Source organism: Erithacus rubecula, assembly GCF_903797595.1.
Source record: "Erithacus rubecula genome assembly, chromosome: 6".
Taxonomy (NCBI): domain Eukaryota; kingdom Metazoa; phylum Chordata; class Aves; order Passeriformes; family Muscicapidae; genus Erithacus; species Erithacus rubecula.
In genome coordinates, this window is record NC_136688.1 from 51353986 (window position 1) to 51381346 (window position 27361).

Consider the following 27361-nt stretch of genomic DNA (forward strand, 5'->3'; position numbering starts at 1 on the left):
GAACGAAATAATTGTCTGACAGACTCGCGAGCTCTGAGTGTCAGTCATTCTGATCTGGCGCATTGAGGTTTGGGACAGAAGCTAGCTAATATTCCTGTGTGAATAAAGAAGCACTGAGACCTTCAAGGCTTTGGTTCCTCATCCTTGTCTATAGGAACACCTAGTTTGTAGATGTTGTTGGTTTTTTTTCCAATGGACTGCTGTTTTTTTTAAATAGGGACAATTTTAAACACAGCATTAGTGAGTGTTTTCTTCTAAGGGAAAACAATAGATATGTATTGCTCATTGCACTGCTCCCGTTCATGCTACTTACATAAATTTCTTTAATAGATCTGACTATTACAGCAGCCAAAAAAAAAAAAGAAAAGCAAAAATACAAACACATTTAAAGCATACCAAAATGCAATGATGTTGGAAAATGTAAACAAAATTAAATGTGTGGCAGTAAATGCATACAGTGCTGGAATGAGAGGTGGATAAATTTATGTGCATTATTCTAGAAATTCCAGTTGAGCGTTCTGTAGTGGTGGGGTTTGCCCTTGTACCACTGATTCTTGTAATGGTAGAAGCCTTGGCTAGTAGAACAGCACTTAGACATGAATTAACCACTAGACTGAGCTATTAAATCTTACAGAAGTGATGGCTGGGGGTAAGTTACATTTAGGTAGAATGCATAGCAACACCTGTGACCACAACTTTTGATATTTGTAAGTCTTAGGGCACAATAATCAATGGATATAGGATGGTTTGTGTACATTAGGAGAAACGGAAAAAAAAAACTTTGTATGATTGAAGAATATTCAAGTTTTGGACTGCAACTGTCCCAGAGCAGCTGCTGCTGCTCTCAGGGAAACATCGAGCCTCAGGTTGACTTTCTCGCTTGTCCACTGGAATTCACAATCCCATTCTCTGCTTGCTGAAAGTGCCCAACGTTTCCTTATGCTGATCCCAAATCCTGCCTTTCTCCACACCAGCTGGTGACAGCAGCAGCAGGCACTGCACGCCGGGATGTCACACTGCGGGGTGGCTGCTCTGCAAGGACCACTCTGGCTTAGGGCCCTGTGAAAGCACTCCATGTGTCACTGCAAGTGACCTCTGTGACCACACAGCCATGGTAAATCCCCTTAGGTTAACATGTATATGCTGTCTGTATACAGGACTGCTGCTGGAATGAAGTATGTATGTTTTAAGGATTTTATAGACATGAGGATTTCCTTTTGCTTTTCTGTAAAGCTTGTAATTTTGTTCATCTTTTGTAAAAATTCCTATTCGTGTGAAGTTGGATGAGAAAGTAAAAAACACCAAGCAGTGTGTGTACAAATGTATTTGTGGTCATAGTTGTCAGTTGGAAAATGTTGGACAAAATTAACTTTGGGAAAAGCTGGAAAATTTATTCAAGGTCAGCACCAACTGAAGAAATTAAAATATAGGAACATAAGCAAGTTTTAGTATTTGAACAGGCTGTGAAAAGTCATTAGAATTAGTATTTAGTAGGAATTTTTTACTGGGTTTGCACCTGGTTTTAAGTTGGTTACAGTAACTGATGGGTAAGTTGTCTGTGTAATGCACTTAACAATGTTTACCAGGAGGTACCGTCTGAGCATCTCTGCAAAGGAAGCTGCATGTGGTGCACCTGCTTTAGAGACAGTGTAGGAATGGTGAGAGACGATGCTGCTAATAATTATGTAGAAGTTTTAGCACATAGTGCAATTCATTAATGAACTTGAGCAGGAACAGGTTGTTGCTCGGTTATCTTAACAATAGATACTCATATAATGTTGACTCTTGAGTTTTAATCTTTTTATTAAGAGCTTTTTATATTAAAAAATATGTAATATATATACTTCTTTTTTCCCTTCTAAAGTCAAATGTGTTCTTGCCCCCACTGGCAAACTGGTCTCTCTGCACAAAGGCAGACTGAGCTGGCATTGCTAAAAGAACCGTGTCAGGCTGCCAGCTGGGCCCTTGTCCAGCCCCTGCTCCACTGGAAGTCTGGCTTCCAAAAAACTCCCACAGAACTATTCAGACACAGAACTGTTCTGGTAACAAGGAATTACTTCAACTGGAGGATGTGATTCCCAAAGACATCTTTTAACATGGAAGTAAAATGATTTTTTTTCAACCTCTCAAACCCCCAACCCAGTGTAAATAAGCAGTAAATTATGTAACCATGCCAAATGACAATGTACAGTCAGTTTCAAAGTGCAAGACTGTGGAATGTTGATGGTGATAGTGAGGGAACTTTCTTGGTCAAGATGTTGCTGGTGGTGGCATTACTAATACTGTGCTTTTAAATGTTTTAGTCCTTTATATAGTATTTTAAAGTGTGGTGGAAGGTGAAGTTGTTGAGCTAATGCATATTAAACAACTCTTATATTTAAAAAGTTCGTTTATTTTTCTGAGAAGAAACAAATTACAAGACTTCTTTAATCTATAAATCCCTGAGAATAGTAGTCAAGTCCTTACTGTTAGGAGCCAGTTAGCAGTTTGAGAACTTTTAGAAAACAAAAATCAAATTAAAGTCGACCTTCCTGTGTTTGGCTCATGGATGAGTTACTGTCAGAACATGGTTTGTGTGCATTTATATTTCAGATGGGCTTCTCAATTCACTTTTACACAAGATTTTCTTTGTGGATTTCGTTAAAAAGGTTCCAGATATAGCTAAGTCTGCATAAAGAATATATTCAGAATATCCAGTTGTATAATTCTGGGAAGTCTTCAGCACCAAACTAAATCAACAGCTCTGATGAAACAAAACTGGAAAATATTTCTTCTCAAAACTGACAGATATCTTGTTAGGAAAACTGCAGCCTTGGTAGTGTGGTTGTTTTCAATCTGGCATTTTTGTCCTTGACTAAAATTTCAAGGGTGAACTTGAATAAAATGTAACAAGGACTCCATGTTAGGCTCAGATTCTCCCAGGAGCAGTGGTGAGTCTGGGTGTACAGCAGGGTGTGGGATGAATGGTACATGGAGTTGTTACTGATAGAAAGGTGCCTGTTGCCCTTCTGTCTCTGCTTATTGGCAGTATTTGGTTTTGAGTTTAGATCTTACTAAACAGTCTTGTAAAATGTAATTGTTTCATGATTTGCTCCTCTTCTGGAGGAGTAACTGACCTGTTGCTGTGGTGTGTCTGCACTTCACAATGCAAAAAGTCACTTACCTGCAGTTTGTACCTTTTCTTACAGTAAATGACACCTTCATGCCCCAAGCATTCCTGAATCATAGTAAATTAAAATGGTTTTGACCTTGAGAAGTATTTGTACTTAAATTGTACATTTGAATCCAGAGAGTTTGCAATTGGTGTGGTTCTGTTGTAAATATCTAGTAAAAGGTGTGTGCAGTGCTGCATTGACAGTGTGTTTACAGTAGTTGATGAGTTTAAGTTTCTTTGGTTTTTGTTATGCAGGTCACATGATGTGTCTGAAGGCTGCTAAGAGTGGCATTTTTGGTCACATTAGTCTGTACTGAGAGAATAAATGTTAACAGATGTGATGCTGAGAAGTTCAGTTTCATTGTCATCAATTTACAGAAATACACAGGGGGGTTGTGTGTGTATAAATATTTAGAATTGAGAAATATCTCAAACATCTACATTGGAATTTTTTTTTTCCCTAAAACCATTCACAATTGTGCCAGTACACTGAATAGTTAAGGCCAGTTGTTTAGAAACCTGAAACAACAAAGCAAGAAGCCAGAGTGTGGGGGTCTGGTAGAGTTCCAAAGCTGGAGGGTGCTTGTGCTCACAGTGAGTTGCAACACTTGGTTACATCTGCTTGTAAATGAGAAATATTTAGGGAACCATAGTTTCTCAAGTGTCATTTAACATTTCTTTTCAAAGTGTAGAAGAATATTTAAGTAGTCTTGCAGGATAAAGACTTAATACATTGACTGTAAATCTTCTTTGTAAAAACTACTTCAATTTTTTTGCTTGTATAGAATACAAATCTCAGTTGTGAAATCCAAAGATGAATAAAGCTCTATAAAGGGAAGGCTCTTAAATTGCATTTATTAAAACTTAAGCACATTTCAACACTTTGACACAAGGCTTCAGTAGGCAGGTGCTGTGTCTGGTTCCCATGAGGGTTTGCAGCCCCACTCGGGTCAGATGGAGATTCTGGGCTGGGACTGGGGGTGGGACTGGGGAAAGGGGCTGGAACTGGAGCCTGAGTGATGGCTGAGCCTCAGTGGGGCTCAGCTGCATTTCAGACTTCAGGGTTTGTGTGTGCTCATGAGCCAGGAGACAAACTGTAATGTACTCTGACTCAGCTGGAGAGAAATAACCAACAAAACAACAGGGTAATGACAAAACACTTGAACAGGTAAAATGTTACTTCTGTTTGTTAGTAAAAGTGTTTTTCACCAAGTAAACTGGAACTTTCATTACAGATCCATCTGTGATTTAACACTTGGGGGCATTCCTGCAAGCAGTCAAGTTGCAAAAAAGAGCCATCAAAATATTACAGACTGAGCCTTCAGAGGTTTCACAGTGTGCAAGGCAAACTCCTGGGATGGGAGCCAAGGATTTGATGAGGCTTTTCTGTAAATGAATTTCCAGGTAGGGTTTGATGACTCCCATTAATCAGCCACATCTCTCTGTGGCTGCTTTTCCCAGTCAGCACAATAGGATGAACATTACCTTGGCTGCAGTTCCAGCCCAGATACACAGGGCAGGAATAGAAGTGAACTGGAGTGTTGTGCTGTGTTAGTTGATCTTTATTGAAGGGGGCCCTGTCTCTGAGCTTTTTCATTAGAGTACACAAAGGCTTCTAAGCTTCATGGTTGGATTTTATTATAAAATGCTGTGCAGACATTTCCAAATACAGAGAATTAAGACATTTTAAAGAAATTATTTAGACACAACTTGTGCTCTTTGCACAAGGGCCCCTGAGACATCTGAAGGGGTTGCAGAAGGCACTGAAAGCAGCTCATCCTTTCTGCTTGCTTTCAGCTTCAAGCTGTGCCTGTTCTGCCCTGGAACTTCCTGAGGCACTCACACAGGGTCTCTTTTCCTTAAGTCATATTCAGTTGTCCCTTGAGAAATCTGCCATAGTTCCAGCTGAGGCAGTTTGCAGCCAGACAAAACTTTCCCTTTCAGCTTCCCAGCTGCATGCTTCCACATGAAAAGATGGATGAATGTCCTGAAGGAGCATGACTGGGGAAAGGCAGAGGAGGCAGCTGTTTCACAAACACAGGGTTCCTTGGCCAAAAGACACCTGAGCACTGTCACCACAAAAACATGGAGTTCTTGTCTGGGCCAGCAGCAGGAGGAGGGGAAACACGAGAGCTTGGTGAGTGTGTGATGCAAGTGAGCATCACTGATGGGAGCAGGCAGCCACAGAACAGAGGCCTTTAGACAGTGTAACTTCATCTGGCTTGCTTTCACATGCAACAGAGCAATGGAAAAATTCAGCCATAGGAAGAGTGGATGTCATGGCAGTGGTCTGAGAACAGCAGCAAAATGTGACAAATAGCAGAAAGATGAGAAGAAAACCCACATGAAGCTCTAACTGAACAAAAATCATCTGAGAAGTGCAATAGCATCTGAATGGATGGAAAGAGCTGAAGGTGCCCTTCAGGATCACAGCTGAGCTGAAAGCCCAGCAGCAGGGACACAGGACATGAGAGGCAGCAATCCAGAAGCCCATGAAGAATGCTGATCCAGCAAAACACAGAGCAGGGCAGAGCATCAGGAAAAACACAGAAACCTTGCCTTCAGGCTACACAGCTTCAGCAATGACAAAGAGAACAGGGGGATGGGAATGTGGTTTGCTGTCCTTCAGATGGAAGAGGCTAAAGAGCTTTTTTTATGAAGGGAAGGTACTTGAAAGTAGGAAAAGAGTGGAACTGAACCATTAAAATAACATTCTAGAGTGCTATGAAGCCAAATATCCTCACCTAGTACAAAGGCAGTGCAATTTTAATTCTTACACTAAGATGTTAAATACCTTTATGGTATTATTTTCTTTAAAATTTTAATAACAAGTTATTTTAAAATAGAACAGCTGCTTTGTGACAAAGAATGGCTATCCTTAGTTGGCAGTATGAGACCCAGAACCAGCAGCAGGCAACATAAACTGGTTGAATTTCAAGTCCTTTTGGGTCTGGAAATAGAGAGAGAACTAAACTACAGTAAATGCTGTTTCTAAATGAGCATGCTATTTAAATTAAATTAGACATCAGGTCTCCCCCATCATGGGGACTGCTACATCCCACTCCCCTAGGCAGCATCCACCTGCCCACAGCTTCCCTCTCTTTCAGACCCCTCAGGACACTCTTCTCACAAGGAAAAGCTGAATATCCAAGTGTAAAAAGATAATCTTTCACAATGTAGACAAGGCTGAATATAGTCATACCATTGCTCAAATACTTCATCAACATCTCTGATCTTTGCAGGACTGCATTTCACTGGCAATTCTTCCTGAAGCAAAGTCCTGGTACATTTTTGGAGCAAGTTGCTTTACTATGCAAAAGGGTTATTTTATTCCTTTTACACCTTCCAACTGTACTGTATAGTAGCAAAAGGATGGAGGGAGATGAGGAGCAAAGACTACACTTAAAGTCCTCGTGCCTGCAGTGCAATGTGATGCTGCTGCAGGTGAGTGTGCGGGCAGCGATGTCCGACTGACCATCAGCCTCATCAGCAGCTGGTTGGACCAGGTTATTCCAAGTGCTGGGGTGACTCTGCTACCCACTATCCTATAAAGGAAGGAGTACACATTTGGGCATGCATGCATTTCATATGAGATACCTTCTGTTCTAACAAAACTTCACTAGAAGACATAATTTACTGTTTCTCTAACGTATGTTGAAAACTACAGGTCTTTGAAGACAGAGGTGACAGGGTTTACTCACAAAACTTAGGTTCCCCCTGTGGCAAGGAAACAGCTGCAGGAGAAGTGCTTCTATACAGAACAGCTGTTATTCTTTCAACTACAGCCAGGGGGAACACCTACCTCCATCTGGACAGGCCTCTCTTGCAGCAGGAAAACCACAAGAGGAAAGTGGTTGAACTGTTAATATTTCAAGTGTGTAACTGTCAGCCTTAGATTCCATTTGCAGGTATATTTAGAAATGTTGGGTCAACAGAACACTGTGTATGCATGACTTTCAAGCCAATGTTTAAAACAGGTTACCAAGGAAAAAGTGAAATTTCACAAGAAAAAGAGCTACAAGATAACCAGGCAAAAAATAATAATTGAAAACCTTATCCTTGTTCTGTGTCAGGTTCAGAATCTAAAGGACACAGTGAACTTCTCACAAACACCCATTTATGTATCACCCAGCTTATGCAGTAAATCAAGGTTATAAATTAGGATTCAAACAAATTCATACATTTGAATCTTTTTAATATCTTTGTCAAAAGTTACTATTTTGGGATTTTTTCTTAGCTCACTAACAAAGCCAGCTGCCTGGGTTTGGTTACTATATTTTTAAAGCAGACTGAAGGTGCACTCAGTTATATCAGAGACAAGAGGCAAAAATACTCTTGTGTAAGCAGTTCTGCAAGCCATTAACTGCAGGGAATTTTTCCTGCTAACTTGTGATTAGGGATTACAATGTAAATGTATATGACATTCCTTTCCCTTCACAGCACGAGTTAGTGCTGATCTTCAGCAAATCCAGCATTGCTGGGTAAAAGCCCCACTGCTCCCCACATGATCTTGTAGCTTACCCTGGAGTGACAGAGTGGCTCAGAGCTGCTGTTTGACATTGTCACACTGTGTGGATGGATGACTCACCTACAACTGCACTGAGCAGCTTCTGACTCGCTCACTGCATCTGTCACCTGAAGCACAAAAACAAGGTTTGCAGCTGCCCTGGGGATCTGGGTTTGCATTTAGCAAAGCAGGAAGGCAGGGAAGGGAACCAAGGCAAGAAAATCCAAGTTATCAGAGCATATATTAAGCCAAGTTAGAAAACATATATTCTTTCAAAGCAAACTAAAGTGGATTTGGGAATTAGAAGCAAATTACAGTGTTAAAACTAATTAGCAAGCTACAGTTTACATTAATTAAACTTCTTCTAGATGTTTTATTTGTTAAAAAAAGTCCAAACCACACACTCCCCATGCTCACAAAACTGTTCCAGTGCTGTAGCTGGAGATAAAAAGTACAAAGCCCAAATCTCCCAAAAGTGCCCTGTTCTCAATGATTTCACTACCTTTGAAGTTTCTCAGTGGCCTGCCTGCACATTGACTTACCCCTTCCCAAGGCCATATTTGGAGTGTGAATGCTTCACCTCTGGCATTCAGATGCTCCTTCAATTTGTGAGTGGACTAAGAGCAGTGTCTTGCCTTGTTTTCTCAAAAGAATACTCTTTGTGACCAGTATCATTGTGGCCTTGTTCAAGCCCAGCTGAAGTCAGTGCATGCACTTTAGTGCTTTAATAACCTCAGCATTTCCACAGAAATGCAGCAAAGTCCCTGGTGCTTCCCTGTCTCCTGGAATATAATTGTGCCTGCAGAGCTCCAGAGCAATCCTGCTGGCAATGGTATTTGAAGCCAGTGATAAGAAAGAACTCTGTTATTTTGCTTTGATGCTCTGTGCAGTAGCTATACATACCTGCCTCTGTTAGCTTTAGTAGACAACTTTTGAGAACATTAACAGCCTATAAAAGCTTTGAGTAGTTAACATTTACTGTGGTGCATCAGTTTAAGGAAGCTTCAGTTTCTATCAGTCAGCTGCCAGTGGTAACTACACCACTGTGAAATCTGCATTTACACAGATTGCTGCACTACCCTCCAGCCATTTCTTAAAGAAGCACTTTGACAGCATACCTGGTTAATGCACATGATGGGAGTCCTGTACCTAGTGCTCAAGCTGTGCAGCTGTGCCCCAAAGCTCTGCAGGTAGCGAGCCTTGAGCGCGGCCTCGGCGGGGCCGAACCAGCCGCGGAACAGGGCGGCGATGGAGTCGATGACCACGAGGCGCACCATGCCCCGAGCCAGCAGCAGGGACAGCCTCCTGGAGATGCACTGCTGGAAGGTGTCCTGCACACACACAGTGACACTGACACAGGACAGCTACAGCAATCACTGCAGCCTGAGCGCAAGGAGTTTGGAATGGTGAAGGCAGCTGGTGGGTCTCTAAGTCTCACCAGTAACCACATCTGGTGGTTTTACTGAGGAGAAAACTGAAGAGACAGAACAGCAGCCTGCATTTACCTGCAACTGACTTTACTGATACTTCAAAACCTGAAGGGTTTAGTACTACGCTCCTAAACTGCTCCTGTTTTCATAAAGTCATATAAAAGGGTTGGAATGGACCTTAAAAATCAGCCAGTCCCAACCCCCTTGCCATGGGCAGGGACACCTCCCACCAGAGCAGGTTGCTCAGAGCCACATCCAGCCCAGCCTTAAACACTGCCAGGGTGGGGCACCCACATGTTCTATAAGCAACCTGTACCAGTATCTCAGCACCCTCACAGTAAAGAATTTCTTCCTAGTGTCTAAATTTCCTCTCTCAGTTTGTACCCCAGCCCTATCTACATTTCCTGAGACAGAGTCCCTCTCCAGCTTCCCTGCAGCCCCTTTGGACACTGGGAGGTTCCTATGAGGTTCCCATACAACCTCTTCTTCTCCAGGCTGAACAGCCCAACTTTCTCAGCCTACCTGAGGAAGGAGTGGCTCTCACTGAAACACTCGGGACACAATAGTATCATTAACTGTTCCAAACCAGTTACAGACTGTGCTGCTCTTCCACTAATCACCCCTTAACAGTAAAATACTGCCTTGAATCCATGTTGATCAAGAGTCTTAAAAACATTCTTTGTGCTACTACTTACCAGGTCTGCTGCCTGCTCAACAAAAATGCTGTTTCCAAATCTGATCTTCTGTATGATTTCAGCAGGAACATCCGCACGCAGCTTGTGCTGTTGATCTATGAGCTGCTGCAAACGTTTGCTTGGGAACACATCTTCTGTACAAATGTAGACAGCTCCTGCAGCCCAGGAAACCACAGGACTCTTAAAACCACAGTTTTCTTAACAGCACACAAACTACATCAGACATGCTGCACTCAAAAGCCACAAATATGGACCTAGAAATTAGTGTTGGGTTTGTTGGGTTTTTTTCGCAACCATGTTGAATCAGTGATGAACAAAAACCCCACTCCTTGACTTTCCTGCAGTTGCCTGGTCCTTCCTTCAGCATCAGCTGGGACAATGGGATTTTGTGCTCTGCACTGGGTGACATTCACTGTGCACAGCTGTGGAGCACCTGATCACCTGCCCTTGGGGATCAGAAGTATCACAGTTTATCCAGCCCACAGAGTGACACTGCATAGTCTGCCTGGTTCAGCCAGAAATCCAAAACACAGCACCATGAATTTCATGCTAAAAACCCTGTGCTAACTTGTGTTAAGACAACAGTTTCTAAGTAAAACATTCTGGCCTCCTCAGCTACCATTCCTACTTAAGCTGACTGCCTTTTGCACCATGTTTCCTTAATGCTGAAAGACAGGGATTTCTCTACCATTTCTCTTAGCTCACAGAGAAATCATCTGCTTTCTGAAAACCAGACCTGCAGGATGTCACTTGTCCTCTCCTTGGTTTACTTAAAAAGATGGAATGTCAATTTATTCAGATTTTATAGTCACTGGGGTTCTTCAAGATGCATATTTGCATTTCTAGATAGATTGGTGCTCCCTTGATTAAATAATTGTATTTTGATCCAGAGTAATTGCAGCATTCAGGACACTGAAAGCAGTCATAGGTCCAACAAAACCCAAACAGAAATCAGCAATTTCATCAAATCTGTTATTCAGGCCAAGATATGTGTTATGCTGGTTGTTGACCAAAAAATACCACCAAAAATCAATCAAACAGAAATAAAACCCACTAAAACTCCTCAACCTCAAAAAGAACAAATTTTGATTCCTATGATCATGATCTGTCATGCTCCAAACCAGTTAAGAATGAGTAGAAAATATTATTTTCTAATTCAGAATTCTAATATGGATATTAATTTGTCCCATTATATTCATGTATTACTTATGAATATAGGCATATACAATAAATTCAGCCAACACACAACTGAACACAACTGACATTCCTAGAACAGCAGAAAGATATCCTGGAGGCAAAGGAGGCCTTTGTTTACTTCCAGGATTTTTTTGCTGCTAACCTCCTTGCACTGAGACTTACAAAGAAGACTAGCACTAAATTTAATGAAGTAACTGTTTAAATAAATGTATTTCAACATCACCAATTATGAGAAGGGAAATTTCTAAGCAGTAAAAAATTACAATGTACCATAATTTTAGAACAGTAGCAAAATGTTCCATTGGTAGCACAGAGTTCTGCAGGAGTTTGATGTTCCCTTCAAGTTTCCTGAAGGATAAAACTCCTCACATTTAACCTAAATTTTAATTGTATTTCTCATGGGAGGCTCAACAGCAGAGTGCCAATAGGGACTGCTTCTGTACCCCTGTTCCTTGATTTCAACACAAACAGGGACAAGTGCAGGAACATGGATAAAAATGTATTTGCATTCAAACTACATGCAGCAGCTAGCAGCAGCACACAAAGGAACAGAACAAAATATAATTGCTTCTGCTCTGATTAATGACATCATGCAATGCAAGCCACGGGCTACTCACAGCCCTTAAAGCAAGATCTTAATTTGTACAGTCCATTTTTCCACATGGGTGGATACAGTTCAAGAAATTAGTAAGTTTCCCCTCAGTATATTCCCCCAAATGGGAAATGAATCCATTTTTACAGTTCAGCACTTACCAGACTCTAATCCACCATACTTGTAGGGATACTGCACACACAGGCACAGCTGTAAACTGATCTGAGTCTTCCCAGCAGAACTTTCCCCAGCAAGCTCTGTGATTCCCACTAAAGGAATGCCACCTTTCAGCAAACTGTCCAGCACTGAACATCCCAGGCTCAGCTTCTGGTGCTGGGAGGTGGAATGATCTTTATCTTGGTAGAGCTGAAGAGCTGCAGGGTTTGGGAGTGTTTTTTAATGATTTAGAAGAAAAAAGAAGAAAGGTAGTTTCATTTATTATTTTTCCAACACACAATGACACAAAGTTTATAAATACAAGGTTTGTACCTACAAGGGTTGCTTTTTTTGTTGATGGACAATATCCCTAATTCAGCCTGGTCTCCCCCACCTCTCTCTCCCCATCAAAGCTACTGCTGAATGTCTTTACAAAGATTGATAATTTACTGAGTTCTTTCCTCCTCTCAAACTTTTTTTTTTCCTTTCTCTGCATCCAAGGTGTCCCTGAGGAAAGTTACACTCTGAGAGGATTTTGACAGCAAAGGTTCAAGCACAGCAATTATGGAAGTAGAAAGCTATAGCAAGTATAAAACAGCACAGCAGGCATCTGGTCAAAGCCTGAAGACACATGCAATCACAAGAAAATAGATTTTAAGTACAGAGTTGTCATTAAGAATTTGTAGGAGGAGCTATTAGGTCCTGCTTGTTTTGGAATGAGGTGCTTATGACAAATCAGTTTATGAAGCTTTTAATATGTGATAGAAACTTTTCAACTGATCTTAATCCAAAAGGAGAATAGTGAGAGAGAGGAAGAGAGTGTGAAAGAAAAAGGAAATATTTTGTTCTGCATTTAAGTGTTTCAGACTGGAGAAACATTTTGTCCTGTTTCAAGCAGGCTCAATCCTGAAAAATGGCACCCATTCACTTCCATTCACCCCCAGGGGAGGTGTCCTTAGGATAGTGAAATAATTCACTACAGCATAATTAAACACTTCCATTCTCATTCCAAACCTACATTACTGTGTCACTGAGGAGCCAGAACACTATTTTCTCCCAGTGACAGTTAATTTGAGTTTTAGATGGAAGATGTTTTATGTCCTGACTGCATTACCTGTGACCATGCTGTTCCTTCTCAGGGCATGAGAGACTGTTTTCAGCAGGCACTGGATGTCTGCACTAGAAAGCTTCATCAATCTCTGCAAGTCTGCTCCAGAGAGGTTTAAAATCTCCTTTACTGATTTTATGTCAGCTGAAATAAGAGGAATTTTTATAAATATTTTTGGCTGTCTTACACAGCAAAGTTTTCCCAATGTCTAATTCTCACATACTTGAGGTTTCTCTATGCTGCATTCTTGTACAGTGGGCAGGCAACACTCACTTTGAATGTACCAACACAAGGTATAAAATTGTTTGGAAAATTATTATTGAAGCATGGGCAAAACCCAACACTTTTAATGACTCAAAAAACTTCTTTATGAAATACTTACTACAGTTCTGAATGAGCTGTAATGAATGTAACTGTATGAATACTCAATTACAGTTCTAAAATATTAGTGTCCATCTGCCTGCTTCTACCCACAAACAATTATGTCAAGGATGTCACTGTGGTGGTGACAGATCTGTTAGTGAGACACTGGCAAATTAAATTACCTTTTTTCAGGGCAGCAATTGTTTTAGGGTTCAAGTCAAACTGGTCCCAGTCCATCTCCTGACACAGGACAGCAATGAGCAGCACATCCTGTAATTATCTGTGAGTAAAGTGGTTTTTATCACAGACACAGGCAAGAAAAATAGAAATAAATCAGCATTAAAAGTTTCCAGGACTTTTTTGTTTTCTATTTTAACAATATATTTATCAGTTATCTTAGAGAAGTAACAATTGTTCTGGGATTATTATTTTATTATGAGAAATATTGACACCATTATTATTTATATATTGATATTATTTTACAATGGGAAGAGTGTGGCCAGCAGGCTGAGGGAGGAGATCCTCCCCCTCTATTCAGCCCTAAGTGAGGCCACATCTGGAGTGCTGTGTTCAGTTCTGGGCTCCCCAGTACAAGCAAGACAAGGAGCTACTGGAAAGGGCCCAGCAGAGGCCACAAAGGTGACAAGGGGTCTGGAGCATCTCTCTGATGAGGAGAGTCTGGAGAAAAGGCAGAGGAGATCCCATCAATGCACATCAAGATCTCAGAGGTGGGTGCCAAGAGGATGGTGCCAAACTCTTCAGTTTCACCTCGGGGTGAAGATCTCTCCTAGCCAGGGTGCAGAGCACTGGCACAGCTGCCCAGGAAGGGCATGGGGACATTGCAGACCCCCCTGGCTGTGTGCCTGTGTCACCTGCTCCAGGTGACCCTGCCTTGCCAGGGGCTGGGCTGGATGGTCTCCAGAGCTCCCTTCCAACCCCGACTATTCTGTAACCCAGCCCTTCGGCAAAGTCTTGTCTGATGGCTGTTTACATTATCCTGTTAAAGAATTCAAACAATAATCCTGCAGTTAAGAGCTACTGGTAGTTTTAATTGCCTGCAATTCTGCACAGGGCTTTTGCTCTGGACTGCAGTTCAAGCAAGCTGGACAATCAATTTATTTCTAACCTGTCAGACTTCACATGAGACTTTCAAATAGAAAAAAAAATCACACACGAGCAATTTGGGATGAGCCAGGATTATTCATGCATTGGACAGTCAAATACACATTCATTAGCTAAAAGCCAATTTAATATGAAATCATTAAATCTGTTTCTTGTAGTGACATCAAACAGGTCTTTTAATACTTTGGTCCAAAACACAAAGTTTAGCACCATGGTTGCCTAGAAGAATACTGTGAAATTCTCAGCATTATTCTGATAAACTTCATGAAGGATCGCAGCAGACCCCAGGAGTTTTATGAAAATACATGACTTTATGAACAATCCCTTGTTCAGCATGGGGGGGAGAGACTGTGATAGGTGCTAATAACAGAATAAACCTAAGAGAGCCAAGTTAGCTTGAAGTAACACCCATTTGAAACAATATCCTGAGAAGGTTTAGAAACTTACTGAAATCAACCATGATAACGACGAGCCTTGACTGAAGGGCTCCAAACCATTGCGCACTGTCCGCTCACAGGAGGCCGCTCCACGGATGAGGCACAGGAGAGAAACACCGGGAGCGGGTCACGGTGCAGGCAGGGCCCGGGGAGCGAGGGGCGGACACACGGACACACGGACACACGGGCGGACACACGGACACACACAGACACACGGACACACGGACACACGGGCGGACACACGGACACACACAGACACACGGACACACAGACACACGGGCGGACACACGGGCGGACACACGGACACACGGGCGGACACACGGGCGGACACACGGGCGGACACAGGGACACACGGGCGGACACACGGACACACGGACACACGGACACACGGGCGGACACGCGGACACACGGGCGGACACACGGACACACGGACACACGGACACACGGGCGGACACGCGAACACACGGGCGGACACGCGGACACACGGGCGGACACACGGACACACGGACTCACGGGCGGCCGGAGCGCGGCGCCGCCACAGGGCCCTCACCCCGTCACGAATCGCCCGCCGCCGCCGCAGCCAATCAGCGCGCAGCTTGCCCGCGGCAGGCCAATCAGAGCTCCCCTCAGCGACTGCCCGGCGGGACAGCCAATGGCAGCGCGCCGCTCGTTCCCCTCCCGCTGGGCCGGCCGGGGGCGGCGGGGCCCGGCTGGGTCACAGGCCCGGGCGGGCGCTGTGGCAGCGACAGCGGCCGCGGGCTCTCTGCGGAGCCGCCCCTCTTGGCCGCAGGGCCCGCGGCTCAGAGTGGCGCTTCCTGGAACTCGGGGACGCGGCTGTGGCGCCCGCGCCCTTCGCTTCCGGGGAGCGGGGCACGGAGGAGGCGGGAATAGCGGGCCAAGGGACACGGGATTGGCTGGCAGCCCCCCGGCGGGTGGGCGGGGCCGGCGGATCGCTGCTTTCCATTGGCTGTGTGCCGTGCCCGTCGCGCAGCGCCGCGCGGCCATTGGGCGGCGGCCGTGGCCGTGGCGCGGCGGCGGCGGCGCGCGGGGGAAGATGTCGGGCGGCGACGCGAAGAAGCTGGTGCGCTCCCCCAGCGGGCTGCGCATGGTGCCCGAGCACCGCGCCGCCCGCAGCCCCTTCGGCCTGGACGAGCCGCCCTGGGTGCCCGACAAGGAGGTACCGCCGCGGGCAGCGCCCCGCGCTTCCCTTCCCCCTTCCTCTCCTCCTTCCCTTTCCCCTTCGCTCTTTAATTTCACTCAGATAATGGGTTAAAGGACGCAAGCATGGGGCTGTCTCTCGTTCAGGGATGTGCGGCTCCGTGGCGAAAATCTGCGAGAGATTTGGTGTTCGAAGTGCAGCGAGCTGTGCGGCATTGCTTTAAATGCTTATAAAGGTGGTTCTGGAGGCCGTGTGGGTTCAAAACTATTTGCATAAATTATTAAAGCAATAAGGCTGAGTTAGAACAGCCCTTCTCGTTCCTGGTGTGAATGTTCGTAGTGTTAAACAATCAGTGAGCAGCTCAGTCTGTTTCAGTCAACTTTGTTTTTAAATACTTACCGAGTAAACAAATGTGATGGTGATATTTTTAATTTAATGTAATGAGAGTTATTTGTTGCCAGTCGCTGCAGCCAGATGCACATACAACATAGAATCCATTGTTTGTTTATTTATTTATTGCCAGCGTTCTGTGGTGTGGACACAGGCCAGTGCATTTAAATGTGACCGGAATGAAGATTTATTTTACATGAGCAGTGTGAGTTTAAGCCGGACTCATCCAGCAAAGCCGTGCTTTGGCAGATGCGGACGCGCTCGGTCTGTTTTGAATGGGAACACTGAGTCCTCCCTTGGTTAGGGATGAAGAAGAAAACTTTTCCTCTTCCTGGTATCTCTTGAGGCAGAAAGTTCTGTGAAAAAATTAAAAAACTTCTGGAGGCTCGCTCTGCCAGCACAGCTTGTGCAGCTCAGGCCAGCCTCTGCTGATATAAAGGGTGGGACTCGCAAGTCACTTGATACCTTGCCCAAAACAGCGTTTTTTTGGAAAGTGAGTATTCAGCTCGTTCTGCTCGAGCGATCTGCTGCAGTGCCTTGCGGGATTTTCTCAGGTCAGTGTGTTCCATGGAGAGAAAGCTGCCGGTCCCCAGCAGCACCGCAGCTGTTTTGCCTTCCCCGGGCTGGGCTGGGAGTTTCCGTGTCCCGGGCAGGGCTGAGCCCGCCCGTGCCCGCTCTGGCTCTGTCGCTGGTTCTGAGCTTACAGCAAAGCCTGGCCGCTTCTTGGGCTGAGCTTTTCCTCTCTGCTGCTGCCTGCGGGGGTGGCTCCATCCCCTGCACTCACCTGGAACGCCTGACACCGTCTTCATCAGGGGATATCGCTTGTGGAACTGTTCTGTTTAATTTAGTTTTGTCCCTGGCCTTTGGAAGTGCCTGTCAGTAGTCTGTGATTATAGCAGACCAGTCTCATTAAGGAACACAAAGTACCTCTAACGCAATTCTGATATGTACAACCATCTTCATTCAACTAAAGACTGTCGGGGATTGTGGTAGAATTTATTTAAAGTAGCTAGATGTATTTAGAGAATTGAGTCTGTATATTTTAGCTAAATCAGTCTGATGTGTGTTGTTAGTTTGAATTTTGCATTACAGTTCTATTGTAGATATTCATTCTCCTTAAAATTCAACTTTTCCTCTGTAGTCTGCTGGTCTATAGGCTGAGGGTGTTGAACTGTGACTGAATGTGCTCAGTAATATTTGCTATTGAGAGGAAACGTGATAGAGGTAAATATTTTAAATGCATTTGTTAATGCAAGATTAAGAATATAAATTGTTATTTGCATTTGTAGCTAGTTATTTTACTAGATTTCTGGAAGTGCTTTAGAGTTCTGACACTCCTTTGGTTAACAATTGCCAAAAATGTTGCAAACTTCTTCCTTAAATAAAGTACGTATGTGTTATACAGGGAAACTTATAAATCCCATGGTTTTGTTAAGAACAATTAAATTTAAAGAGGCAGGGTTATCTAAGCAGTGAATTAGTTAAGAATGCTTGCTCTTATTACCATGTCAGACATAATTAAAAATTAGGTGTCTGTGTCCAAGACAAGACTTTGAGTGGTATTAGCAAATGCTGATCTGGCACTTCAAATCCATTGGCTTTTGCTGTGCAGCCAGTAACTCTCACAAATCCAGTAGCTTTCTTTTCCTTACACGAGAGGAATCAACTGGCTTATTTTTTTTTTAATTAAGGCCACCTAAGAATTATGGTAGTTGGTTTTGTGCAGCTTATACAGCATTGAAATAAAATTCTATTTATCATTTTTTTGTTGTAAGATTACAACAGTTTTAAAATGCCAGTTACTGTGAGGAATTTGAAATGCAAGGCTGAAGCAGGACTACTGAAAACTTTACTTTTGGTAATCTTATTTGTGATACAAGTAATGACTTGAGGGGGATTTATGGAAGTCTGTACTGAGCATCATTAAACTTGAGAGGTGTTGGTCTCTGTATGTGCCTTGTCAGACTCAGAATTTTGTTAATCACCAGCAGAGCTGATGATATTTCTGTTAAGGAAATCTTGGACTAGAAATTGAGTAGAATGTGTTGGTTTGCCTGCAGAGGTGGCCAAACCTGGTGATATCCAGCTGTGTCCCAGATGTTACTGTGTGCTGCAGGGGTGCTGCAGGAGGGAGCTCTCCCCAAAGCACTGATTCTTATTTACAAGTTACCCAGTGAGCTAGAGACATGAATCTGAAGTTTTTATGCTAAACCTATTAGAATTATGATTCTAGAACGTAAAAGTTTATGTATAATTTGTGCATACAGTCTATCTTCTCTGAAGAATGTAAGCAAAACTCTTATTATATTTTTATTATGTCTAGAACTATGCTTTTGAGCTCTCACTGCAGCTTGTTTTCCACACTAGATTCTAAGGCTTTTACTTTTCAGGGCACTTAAAACATATTCTTACTTACTTAAACTAACTTACTTACTTAAAACTTAAGCTTACACCTCTATTTCATGTCTATGTGGCTTAATATATTTTAATTTCTCTGAAGGTTTTTAATTTAATTCTTGTGTTCTGTTAAAGTCCCTCAGAGAGGTTCACACTCCATTGAAGGAGCTCAGCCAGGTTCCCATGCATCACTTCTTGAACCACTGTGTTATTATTTATGCAAATAAAGCATGTGAAGTGTAACTATAGATTCCTGTCCATCCATGGGATTCTCACCTCTGGCTGGATCCATTGAATTATGGAAATAAGTTATCACACTTGAGCAAACCCATGAGAAGCTTGCAATGAAGCAGCTCTCAGTATTTTAAATTAATGCCAAGATCCAACAGCTGTTGTATGTTCTTCCATTTTCCTCTTGCTAGATGAAGAAATTCGATACTGGTATTGGTGGTTGCACATGAAATGAATGTACTTGTGACATGGATTCTTAGTTAATTTCTTGATTCACATATTTTTGTTGAAGACATGAAAAGTAACTTGGACATTGTGCTTCCTCCTCTTCCTTAATGTGATAAAACCTCTCCAAGCAATAAAGCTTCATTCAGTACTAGTCACTCTCTAATTATGTCAGTGTATGGATGAATAGGAAAAATTCATCTTTCAAGATGTTCTCAATAAATATCTTGTCCCAGGCAAAGTAGAAGTTGACATTATGCAAATTGTTCAGTTGGTTCTGGTTACTTAAATCAGAAATACCTCGAAGGAACAGCATCTTGAGCTTGCTTGTGTCAGAACATTTTCCTAGGAAAATCCCAATGTGCAATTCCAGCTCCCATGTGCAACTTGGCTTGTGATTGATTTAGGACTGCTCTTTGTATCAGGCAGGGCTACCAAAATGGGTCTGGGATTCAGAAATATTTTTCTGTAGTTTGTGTTATGTAAGAGGATGGATAATTAAGTTCCTTTCTAAAAACCACTTTTATGTTTAGCAGAGCATTCTGTATGAAATCTATGTAGGACAGTATTTAGAAGAATTTGGATTAGATTTTTTCCCCCTCTAGCTTGTGACTTGTGCTTTCTGCATTTTGTCTAAAACAAAATAAGAAAAAAAAAAAAAAAAGCCAAACCCAACCCCCATAAAAACCCAGTCCAGGCCAATTAAAAAAAACCTCACCACCACCAAAACCCAACCAAAAGCTCCCAAATATTTTCATTAAGAGAGTTAATTCAAACTCGAGTAAATTCAAGGCATACCAAAATTATTGCCAGGTCCAGCTCCCAGGCAAGCTATTACACTCCATGTCACAAATTAAAACATCAAGGTAGAGCAGAACATGCTGCCAGCTGTAGAGGTGAAACCTGGTGTGTGCTGGAATTGCTTCATGCTGAACTGTATTACCAGTGAGTGTTGAAATCACCTTTTCTGCAGCCATTGTGAAAAGATGTGTTTGGATGCCTCAGTTCAGTGTTATTTAAAACAATCCAGGAGCACTTCTAGGGCTCTTTCGGGTGGGATTTAAAAACAGTTTGTAGCAAATGGTGACAATTTCAACAGGTTGTAACAAATTCTGCAAGGTGTTTATGTTCCTCTGCGGTGACTGCCATTACTGTCTAATGTGTTAAAGGTCTGTTTAGACAGCAGAGCCTTTCATGTAAACTATCAACCTTTCATTGCCAGCTATTAACAAGCTTACACTTCAAAAGGACATGAAAAATTTCTGGAGAATTTTTAATTCATCTGCTGTAATATTTTCTTGGCTGCAGCTGTTGAGCTTGTGACAGTGATTATCTGCTGGAGCAAAAGTCCCTGAATAGAAGCTGTTGTAACCTGAGGGGGTTTATAGAAGATAAAGGGTTAAGTATTGATATGTGTTAATTAAAAACAAAAGGTGATTACTGTGTGCTGAGTAAATAGCACCTGCTCAGCTTAGGGCATGTGTTTGAGAGGACATTCTACTGTGGTCTGAGATAGTCTGGTTTGAGGAGTCCTGGTTTCTAGAGTTATAAAACTTAGTACAGGATCTAACCATGTTCTCCTGAGTGAGATGTCAGGCATAAATTTGCATTAATATTTGCAAGTAAATATAGCAAAAAATTGCATTATAAGCCTCAGACACTGAGATTTGATATGATGAATAAAAATATGTAAAGTTTTGTTAAAAATCCAGTGACCTAAGGGCTGGGTATCAGCCCTTTAGTAGTGACTTTCTATACAGAAATTTTGGTTGTCTAGCAGTCACTGATCACTTCTTGTTGTTAACACACTCAAAACTGTCACCCTTAAACTCTACTTAGTTCCAAGGGAGAAACTCCTTCAATTTTTTTCTGTCATTTTTTGAAAGGAGTGTGGGTGTAAGTTTGTTTTAGGAGAGAGATATTTCAGGAAGTGACTTTTTGTAGCTGGAATAAACATTAGGTCTTGGTGGCTTGGAAGAAAACCAAGTATCTCTTAACATGTTTCAAAAATGTGTGAGTATTGAGAGCATTAAATTGCATAAACAATGTTTTGGCGAGTCAGCAGAGCATCGTAGTAAAGTGAGGACAACTTACAGAAAAACAGTTGACTCTGGAATATAGGATTGTCTGCATAGCCAGACATTGTCAAGAATGGTAAGTAATTCTGAGATGTAGTTTTGCCTGCTGGCAGGATGCTCTATTCATTAGGGGGAAGTTTGGCAGCTTTTTTTTTTTGTCTTGCAAATGGGGATGATATTATTTTGCTACATCAATATTAAATGAAAGCTATGCAGGATGAAAAGATAAAAGATGGAAATTTGTTGGAGGTGTTTCTTTATGGGGCATAATATAAAGCTCATTCTTTGTATATGATGGTAGAATTAAAGATTAAAAAGAAATTGTAGGCTAATCTTGATTTGTACTGTTTTCTAGTGCCCAAGATGTATGCAGTGTGATACAAAATTTGACTTCATAACTAGAAAGGTAAGAGAAATCAATGAAATATGAAGAGTAAATGTTGCAAAATACTAAAATGGACATCTCTTGAAAAGTAAACCAGGATTTGTCTTGAGTTTGGAAGAGAGAAATTCCAATTAAAGTAGAAACTACATAATTAGGCTTCCTGGATGAAGAGAAAACCCTAACATTAAATTATGTTTATTAATGGTAAGAGGTCACTGTGGAATGCAGACTGGTGTGCAGAGTATGACATAGAGAATTCTGCAAAGCACCCTCCCAAAGAAGGCTAGCAGTGACTTTTAGGAGGGAACATCATTCCTCTATATAATTGCATTGACACTCTGTTAGCACAGGCATATGGAAGTGAATAAAGATGTGAGTGTGACTTGTAGTGTAGTAACATAGTTTTTTAATTTAATTGTTTGGAGGGAGAAGGAAGGAGAAATTTTAAACCAGACACACTTAAATGTTATACCAGATGACAAGCTGCTGTGTTTCCCTTGTGTTAGCTGTGGGAAGTAATTGGAGGTAGCCCTGGAAAATAAGTACTCCAGAGAATTTTGCAGAACATTTGGAAAGAAAGCCGAACACTGACCAAAACTGCAGTGTTATCAGCTCCTTGTATCAAACTTTCAGGCTTGCTTTGAGCCACAGATTAGTTCCTGCTTGCCTGGGAGTACTTGTTCTGTCATGAGGGCTTGCATCAGGAAGATCTGCTGGCACTGTCACACCCCAGCAGTGATCTGGAGCACAGGCCACTGGTTGCAGGTTTAGGGGCAGTGAAACACACTGCAGTACTTGTTCTGGTTTCACAACCTCACTGGATTTGTGCTGTGCTGCCTGATACTTCTGATAAAGGGAGTAGCTTGAAGTTCTAAATATGAAGGTTCTTATTTTCTTTCTTTGGGAGAAACTTGAGAATAAGTTTTAAAGGAGAAGAATAGTGTTTTCAGTTGAAGAAGAATACAAGCTTCAGTTGAAGTTCTCCAAGATCTTTTCTCAGAAATGAGAAGGGACCTGGAAACCACTCTTCTCATGGGGTTTTATTGACAGGGAGGTGAAGGGTTTACTGGACACCAGAAAAGCCCTTTCCTGTCTTTTCTGCTTCAGTAGCATCTTTACAGGGTGCCAGCAAAGGCTTAGAGTGCTGCTGTTCATGTTATACTCCTTTGTGTCCAGCCTTTGTGTCCTCCATCCCTCGACTTGCCCGTTTCATACCTGAGAAACTGTTATAGTAACCTTTCCTTTGTAAATAAATAAGGAACTGTTCTCTCGTGCTTAGCATCACTGCCGAAGGTGTGGCAAGTGTTTCTGTGACAAGTGCTGCAGTAAGAAAGTGCCTCTGCCTCGCATGTGCTTCGTGGACCCCGTGCGGCAGTGCGCCGAGTGCGCCCTGGTCTCGCAGAAGGAGACAGAGTTCTACGACAAACAGCTCAAAGTGCTCATGAATGGTAAGCACCCGGTGCTCTGATGGGCTGCTTCTGTCTGCTTTGTGTTTATTTCAGTTCCAGTCAGCAGCAAGAGCAGTGCCTCTCGTCCAGCAAGCTGCGGGTTTGTGTCTCTTTGTCATGCCTCTTGTTTTTCTGTTGATAATTTTGTGTTGCTGGTTTATTTAGAGAGAGGTTCACATTTCTTAGTCAATGTTTACACCTCTCAGTTTGTATTTCTTGGTCTTTATGAAGAGTGATTTAATTAAAGACAAATTTTTAATACCTGTGAGTATAGATGTGTGTGCGGGTTGGATTTTCTTGAAATAATGCATCCTTTAGCCATATTCCTGTTGCATTAAATAAGGATGGAAAATAGTTGGGAGAATATTTTAATATTTTCAAACAAGATACAGTGCTTGTTTCAAGCTTCATCTGAGAGCTTTGATCTTATCCATGGCCTACAGCTGTGGTTGATGGCAGATCATCATGAGTACTCAATTTTCCATAGGTTTAAACCTTCATGCAATACAGTAATTCATGTTCCAATTACATTAAGAAAGCTGAAACTTCAGTTTTTAAAAATATTCTGTGATCCTTCAGTGCCTTTTGATGATTTCTCAGCATGATGCTAGTGTGCATAATAGGTAAGCTGAGCCCCACATGTGATGGGCGTGGATGTTCCTGGGGAGATCCTCGATTCAGAAGGGAGTGTATTCATCCTGAAGCACATAAATCATTCTTCACTCTGCTTTGCCAAGAGGGTGTAGATGAGTTTTTAAATTACATCTTTTAAACTGAAGACTGTTTTTTTAAAGCTTGTCCTGTTTGCATTCGTGTTCTGAAGTTGTTCCTGACTTGCTGCTGAGGCACAGATCATGGTCAGAGATGGTGATGGTGGCTGTGATGTCCTTGTGCTGTAATGTCCCTCTCCAGCCTTGGTGCTGCTGTCTCTGTCTCACTTCAGCAGCACAGGGTTTGTGCTGGGGCTCAATGAGCCTGGCTGAGCTGGGGAGTACTGAGGAGAAACTCTGGGGCTGCGTGGTTCAGGTTGTGGAGGTGGATTGCAGATCATTTGGCAGGGCTGGATGTTATTTTCTTCATTTCCCAGGCCAGCAGTATTGGGATTAGGTAATACAGGGAGCATGAGGCATGGAGGAAGTAAAGGGGTCGGGTGTGTAGGGCTGCTTGGAGTTCTGAGTCATTTCTCTCGTGGAGCAACAGTGACTTTCCCCATGCCAAAGCAGTTTTGAGGGGAAGAAGCACAACATGAAGGCTGAAGTTCATTGACCTCACAACAAGACTGAGCCAATCTTCAGTAATGAAAAAGAGATGTCTTCACAGTTTCTTAAGCATAGAACTGAAGGTCACATCCTCTATTAAATTGTTCTTTTTAATACACAATCATTTTTGTTACAGTGACCATGGAGGGTTTTTAGTTGCCTGTCTGTGCCACTTCCAAATCTCTTCTCATTTTATTCCTCTTGGATATCATCTGCATTTCTACACATGGGAGAAATTGCAAAGCATGTGTGAAAGGTCCTGTATATCAGAACATGATAATTAAGATCAGCTTTTTATACTTGAAAGTTTTGCTGCTGTTAATCAGTTTAACATTTCAGTTACTCTCTTATTTCACTCAATTCAGTGTATTAGTAAGTAAAAGTTGGCTATTCTTTCTGATACTGGAATGTTGCTTCCTGAATTCTGTATTAGAATACTAAAATCTTTCTTTCCAGGTGCTACATTCTTTGTAACTCTGGGAACATCTGATAAATCTGAGCTCATGGTTTGTCGGCTTTCCAATAACCAGAGGTGAGAAAGATTGATAGGAATTGCACTTGTAAACTATAGCATTGTTGTACTTATAGCTCTATTATTACATAGTAACCTAAAAAAATACAAGAGTAACATGCCCTGAGGATATTAGAGAGAGTAATCAGATTGAAAGGACAGATCCTACAATACTGGAGTGTTTGAATTTACTAACAGTGTGGATCAAAATGTCTTGGAAGCGTGGAATTTCAATGAAAAAGAGTATTTTCTGGTTGATTTTTATATGTCCTCACCCCAAAGAACACATAAACAGCATGAATGAGAGATTGTTTTATTTTTTTCTTTTGATTTGGACTTGATATTATAGGAAAAAAAAAAAAAAAAACCTTTTTCTTCTATTATGTAGATACCTGGTTTTGGATGGAGACAGCCATTATGAAATTGAAATTATACAGATTTCAACTGTTCAGATACTTACAGAGGGATTTACTCCTGGAGGTAAATTTTTCTTTTAATATAAATTAACTATTAAGGAAAAAAATGTGAAGCTGCAGTTATTGAGCTAGACAGTGCATTCAGTGTGTAGCTGTCAGTTACAACTGCTCTCAGAATAGTCTGTGAGACCCTGTCCCATGTGGCTGCTGGGATTTGGGGGAACACCTAAAGATTGAGAGGTTCCCCTACAGCCTTAATGTGGGAGAGCCTCTCCATAAACCTGAGTAAGGGTGGTTGTCATCTATTCTCTGGGGTATATACAGATGTTTACTGATTTAAGAGTTCATAGGAGGCTGTTAATCTTTGGTAGCTTCCAAAGAATCCAGCTGGGATTTTGCCTTGACTGGTACAAACGTTGTTAACAGAATGAAATGGGGGAGGGGGAGTAAATAATTAAACTATGCTTTCTTAATTTCATTCAAGATGAAGGGGAGGCCAAATGAAACTGGTAACATCTAAATTGGAGTGCAGCAACTTACTGCCCCATCTCTTACCAGATTTTAGAGTATTTCAGGATGAACCTGAATATGATTTGACTGAAATGAGAACAAACAAGGTCAGGAATTTCAATAATTGTTCTTTATCAACACTTCTGTCACTGCTGGGTTTTTCTAACTGCACAGCCCATCTGTGCATTATTCAGCCAGTACAGCATGTTAACTTGAATAAACTTACCTTGGTGTTCAAATCAACCAGGTGTATTGCTGAGTCACTTAATGCTTCTGTAATTTCTTGTTCACTACTCTTCTGACTGCTTTATCTCTTTTCTGCCTGCCTTCCTTCCTTCTTGATGATAGAAAAAGATATTCACACTTACACCAGCCTTCTGGAGAGCCAGCCTGTTACTGAAGGTATCTGCAGTGCCTTTCAGCATGACTCACCCAAGCATGTCATGACTCCCTCACCTCTTTCTTCTCTGCAGTGCTGATTGCTTGATCCATAATTGCTGTTCAGCTTGAGTTATGTTCGAGTCTGCCATGTATCTGTTCCTTCCCATATGTTTGTTTAATAAACCAAGAGTGAATGTTTTGTAACACTCTGGAGAACCATGGCACTCCAGGCCTTCTTTAGACCCAAGTGCTGTTGTCCATGGTGGGAGAAGGGAAGATGAGAAGTGGCATCTGCAGTAGTATAGAGTGTTACAGATACCTGCTTCAGCAGGTTGCTGAGTTGGGCATAGTAGAAATGAATATACTCCCTGTGTGCTGTCTAGAAAGGCTTTGCACTGAAACTGTTCATGGTTTGCTTTTACACAACTTTAAAAGAAGGGCCTCTTTGTTATGCAAGGTGTGTCTTAATAATGCCAGACATGGGCAAACTGGTCAAGGCTGTAGGTGTGTGATTTCTACTGGTCTATCCTTCATTAGACCCTTAATCTATTATTCTGACCAATGGGTGCAGAGAAGCAATTGTTGAATTTCCATTTTTACTAGGAGAGTAGAAAACAGTTCTTTTACAAACCCTGCTGTGGGCTTCTGATTGGATTATGTGCATTAACAGCACTAACTAGATTGAGTTTGGCTTAGATTGTGATTTGTTTTGGCTCTTCAGATATTGCAGTTATAGCCTCCAGGAGCTCTCTCATGCAGACACTTGTTTTTAAAAGAGCTTTGTAAAAGTGCTGTTCCTAGGGGTTAGTTTATGTTTCACTGCTGCAGGAAGTAATGACAGTAACATGTCATTCTAAAAGTCCTTGTTTAATGTCTGCATTTTTGCTTTGATTTATCTTCATCTCTGCAGCCTCCGTCAGAGAGATACAAACACCTTGTTTATTGCACTGTTGTCAGAGCAGCATCTTTGGTAGCAATTTCCTTCAGGAAGTAAATTATGTTGCCAGCTGTTCTCTAGCCTCATGTAAGCATCACTCCCAACCTCTGCCACATTTTGGAGACTTCTGCCTGCTGTGCCAGATGATCCAGCAGGACCCTGCTTTTGCCATCAGTCTAATTGGGCCCTAAGCCCACTCATTGCAGGCTACCATATGAAACTGTGGTATCAATGTCTTGACATGGTGATGAGAGTAAATCATGAGGGACTTCC

The 27361-nt window shown here is 42.1% G+C and overlaps 3 protein-coding genes across 12 annotated transcripts in view; 2 read left to right on the plus strand and 1 right to left on the minus strand.

Moving 5' to 3' along the window:
• KLC1 (kinesin light chain 1) overlaps positions 1-2757 on the plus strand; it is a 45532-nt gene extending 42775 nt beyond the window's left edge. For all 7 annotated transcript variants that reach the window (XM_079308906.1, XM_079308908.1, XM_079308910.1 and 4 more), the window contains one exon: positions 1-2757. In XM_079308906.1, the coding sequence (XP_079165032.1) occupies positions 1-66 (66 nt within the window). In that variant the 3' untranslated portion in view covers positions 67-2757.
• Positions 2646-13519, minus strand: XRCC3 (X-ray repair cross complementing 3). The gene is made up of 7 exons (XM_079308928.1): positions 13385-13519; positions 12846-12983; positions 11737-11949; positions 9787-9941; positions 8780-8992; positions 7743-7789; positions 2646-6699 (listed from the first exon to the last, which is right to left on the minus strand). Exons 1-7 carry the CDS (start codon positions 13437-13439, stop codon positions 6477-6479), a joined length of 1044 nt encoding a protein of 347 aa, XP_079165054.1. The 5' UTR covers positions 13440-13519; the 3' UTR covers positions 2646-6476.
• The window catches only part of ZFYVE21 (zinc finger FYVE-type containing 21), a 17740-nt gene continuing 3774 nt past the window's right edge, over positions 13396-27361 (plus strand). The window contains exons 1-7 of one of the 4 annotated variants that reach the window (XM_079308922.1): positions 13396-13488; positions 15303-15938; positions 21597-21647; positions 22906-23074; positions 24790-24865; positions 25233-25324; positions 25819-26112. In XM_079308922.1, the coding sequence (XP_079165048.1) occupies positions 15414-15938; positions 21597-21647; positions 22906-23074; positions 24790-24865; positions 25233-25324; positions 25819-26072 (1167 nt within the window). In that variant the 5' untranslated portion in view covers positions 13396-13488; positions 15303-15413 and the 3' untranslated portion in view covers positions 26073-26112. The other 3 variants (XR_013774627.1, XM_079308923.1, XM_079308924.1) reach the window with 3 other exon arrangements.